Consider the following 3,607-nt stretch of genomic DNA (forward strand, 5'->3'; position numbering starts at 1 on the left):
TTAGTGCAATTTTAGAACAAGCAACCAAAGCAGATGGAGTGAATTCAATAGGAGGCAAAGGCGCTGGATTCGACGTTAAAGCACTTCGGGCTTTCCGAGTATTACGCCCCTTACGGCTGGTATCTGGAGTTCCTAGTAAGTAATCAAGCTCCTGCCTGTCTGTCTCTTTAACAAGCAGAAGAATGTGTAAAATTATGTTCATACCTGGCATGAGAACTGATTTCAGGGTGGGAAGTAAGACAGATGTTGCACAAGGGCTGTGATTACAGGTTTTCACCAAACATTTTAAAAAATAAGAAGAGTCCAAAGTGAGATACCAAGGCAGAGAAGCTTTATAAGAGCGGGAGTGCTTGTTGCGCTCGTTGTGTGATCAAGCAATCTTTAAATGATCTGAGATAATAGTTCAGTTTAAAACAACATGAAATGAATATGTAATCACTATAATGAGTCTAATATGAATTAAATCAGTACAGCAACTGTGCTGCTGGCTCTGAAGTTGATGTTTATTAATAGTCTCGCATATGGCTGGCTTGATGAAGAAACCCTCCCTTTGCCTAAATGCCTGTTTTGAAAGACACCCAATGTTATTACCCTCTTCTGCCTCAGGAAGCTGAGCAAGACCAGGACAATTATTTTTAATACAGTCGCAGGGCGTGGAAGGGGGTATTGTTTTCATGCATCATGCTCACTTGCTTCTTTTGGTGCAGTGTTGTCTATTATCAAAACGAGTTTTGGTGATGTTTGAAAAACTTGCAAAACCTGTGTACAGGGAAGATAGCAGGACAAATGTGCACAACACAGAAGAAGCTATTGTCTGACTTGAGAAGTAAGAGTGCCAAAAGAACAAGATGAGGACTAATTGTGGCATTATCAAAATAGCACCAGCTGCTGTGTAACAAGTGATCTGTCTCCTTTTGGTAATGAATGGCAGTGTTAGGAGCTGTGAATTTGACCAGAACTGTAACAGGGGGATGTTTGAGGATTAAAGGTACCTAGCCTTTTTCCTTGGGGTGTTTCTATTGGTCAAAAAGTGCACCTAGCTGTTGTTTTCCCAGCTATGTAGGAACCCTACACAGGTACCTTTCAGTCATACAAGCCCTCAGCAGAAGGATCAAGCCTCTCCTGATCTGCTATCAAGGTTGGTCCCCTCTCAAAAACTTTGTGGTGGCTTAAAAAATTAGTTAGGGCCACAGTGGCTCAGAAGTTAAGACGCTGAGCGGCAGACCTTCTGGTCTGGAGCTCGGCAGTTTGAGACCCTAGTGCCGCATGATGGAGTGAACTCCCATCTCTGGCCCCAGCTCCTGCCAACTTAGCAGTTTGAAAGCAAGAAATTGCAAGTAGATAAATAGGCACTGCTTTGGTGAGAAGGTAACAGCATTCTGTGTGCCTCAGCGTTTAGTCATGCTGGCCACATGACCACGGAAACATCTTCAGACAGTGCTGGCTCCGGCTTAGAAACAGAGATGAGCACCGCCCCCTGGAGTCAGACTCGACTAGCTTTCGAGCAAGGAAAACCTTTACCTTTACCTTTTAAAAAATTAGTTGCCTTAGGGTTTGCCTTTATCATACTTTTTTGCACCATATTAGTTTTAAGTAATGTCAGGGTTTTTTCTTCTGGAAAAAGAGATGCCGAAACTCTCAAGGGGGAAATGAAGGTGAAACACACAGGATTATTTGAAACAATATTATTTAATGTGCTACGGATTTTCCTCCATTTTAAAGCAGTTTCCAAACTTTAGACTTGTCACCACCTTCCTCAGTTCTTTTTTGGGTCTTGCATTTGGTGCCTAACACTGAGAGATGACCTTGAAGCAACCATGTTTTAACATATTTTGTTGGATCAAAGATGGTTAAGGGAGGTTCAACAACTTTTATAAACAGATTTTTTTTTTTGAGAATTTTGTTTCCACAAAGAGGTTCTGGAATCCTGTTCCGGCGCGTTCTCTCAGAAAAAAGCCCTGAAGTAATGTTATTTTCTTTTGCAAATGCAGGATCTTGGCTTCCTTGGCTCAAGGAAGAGAATGGTATGTTAGGGATTTTAATCCTTCCCCCCCCCCCCCCCCCTTTTTTTACCCCCCCCCCCCGCAATTTTTTCACTGGGGAAAAATATCACACCTGAGCTGATTTTATGTCTGCTGGGGACAAAAATAGAGGTAAGTCTTCCCCAGCACATTTAAGAGCAACTCATGGGTGGCTTTTCCAGAGATAACAAAGGAAAGGAAACGGTTAACTTTTCCTGCTCAGTCCCCATGCTGTTCTCTTCCTTAATAAAGCTACCCTGAAGGCTGCATTTGTTTTTTGCTTTTTAAAAAAGCAAGGCAATGAAGCCCCTAGAGGGAGCCTTCAAGATAGCTTTAACAGGGTAAAGCATTCCTGACAGGTCCCTATTTTGTCTTCTTTTGAACACCTCCAAGGAAAAGGCTTCAGTGGCTGCTTTCGACCGCTTATGGCATTGCTAAACGTCTCTTATAGTTGCAGAGTCCTTTCTGAAAATGTAGATTCCATACTACTACTTTAATCATTCTGGATACTGGTATTATTATTTAGACTTCAAGTCCTTCATTTTAGACCAGGAATTTTCTTTCTCTAATTTATATAAACTATGATATTTGTAAAAAATGTTTTTTGGGTTTTTTTTAAGTTTCATTGCATATTGTACCATTGGAGGGCAAAATTAGGCTTTGGAAGTTGTTTGACAATGGGAGACAATGATGCCGTTTAAAAAAACAACAACTCCATCATGATTGGAAAGGGCAGACTAGTTCACCTGTGCATTAAGCTGACTAATACACATTTAACTTATTAAATTTCATCTTCATCAGCTTCTTGCTAGAATTAATTAATACTGCCTGGCTGCACAATCTCATTGGGGTGACTGTTCTGTCTGCTCACTGCATTTTCAGAGCAAAACCACTTAAAATTCTTCATGCATATGAGATGTAAACCAGCCTGCCTTCGTGTCCCATCCAAAATCCACAAATAGGCCACCAAGCTCAATTTATAACAATTTGCATACGTCTGAGCTGATCAGTTATTGTTGTGTTTTGTGTCGGTGTAATCAATGAGAGCATTCCTTTGTGGCATCCAACCTTTTTAATAAAGTTGGAAGTTATTAACGGTAGTTGCTGGGAGAAAGGCAAGTAATTTGCCTCTGCGAAATGGAGTGGCAAGATGGGCAAAAGCTGCAGAGGCGGGGAAATATATCATGGTACTTCTTTGCATTTATATTTATGTGCATGAAAAGTTTGTGTTTATTTATTTTACATTTATTAACCTCCTCCCTCCATCCCAGTTCTGTAGGAATGTGTCCCAGTGCACAGAATAGCATGGGCTTGTATTGCCATTTGTGGCTATCAGTGATATGTGAACTCACCACATGATGGTTTGAAATCATGCCGTGAGCGATGTCTAACATTGTGGCTGTGTGGTAGGAAATTAGCTCGGGGCACCAATCCCAGATGTGAAAGTAACACATAGAGGAGGCCTGATTCTTAGTCTGTTTTCACAGACAAGAGATGACATGATGAAACTCTTTCTAGACTGTGCTAATGTAGACAGCATTTGGAGAAAAATTCATCATGAAGTTCTTCCTCCATATATATATATA

The 3,607-nt window shown here is 41.0% G+C and overlaps 1 protein-coding gene across 1 annotated transcript in view; it reads left to right on the forward strand.

Annotated features, from left to right (window-relative positions):
* The window catches only part of CACNA1C (calcium channel, voltage-dependent, L type, alpha 1C subunit), a 629,866-nt gene that overhangs the window by 331,937 nt on the left and 294,322 nt on the right, over positions 1 to 3,607 (forward strand). The window contains 1 exon segment of the mRNA XM_015422869.1: positions 5 to 135. Within this exon segment, the coding sequence (XP_015278355.1) occupies positions 5 to 135 (131 nt within the window).

Source organism: Gekko japonicus, unplaced genomic scaffold, assembly GCF_001447785.1.
Source record: "Gekko japonicus isolate JY-2015 unplaced genomic scaffold, Gekko_japonicus_V1.1 scaffold34, whole genome shotgun sequence".
NCBI lineage: Eukaryota > Metazoa > Chordata > Lepidosauria > Squamata > Gekkonidae > Gekko > Gekko japonicus.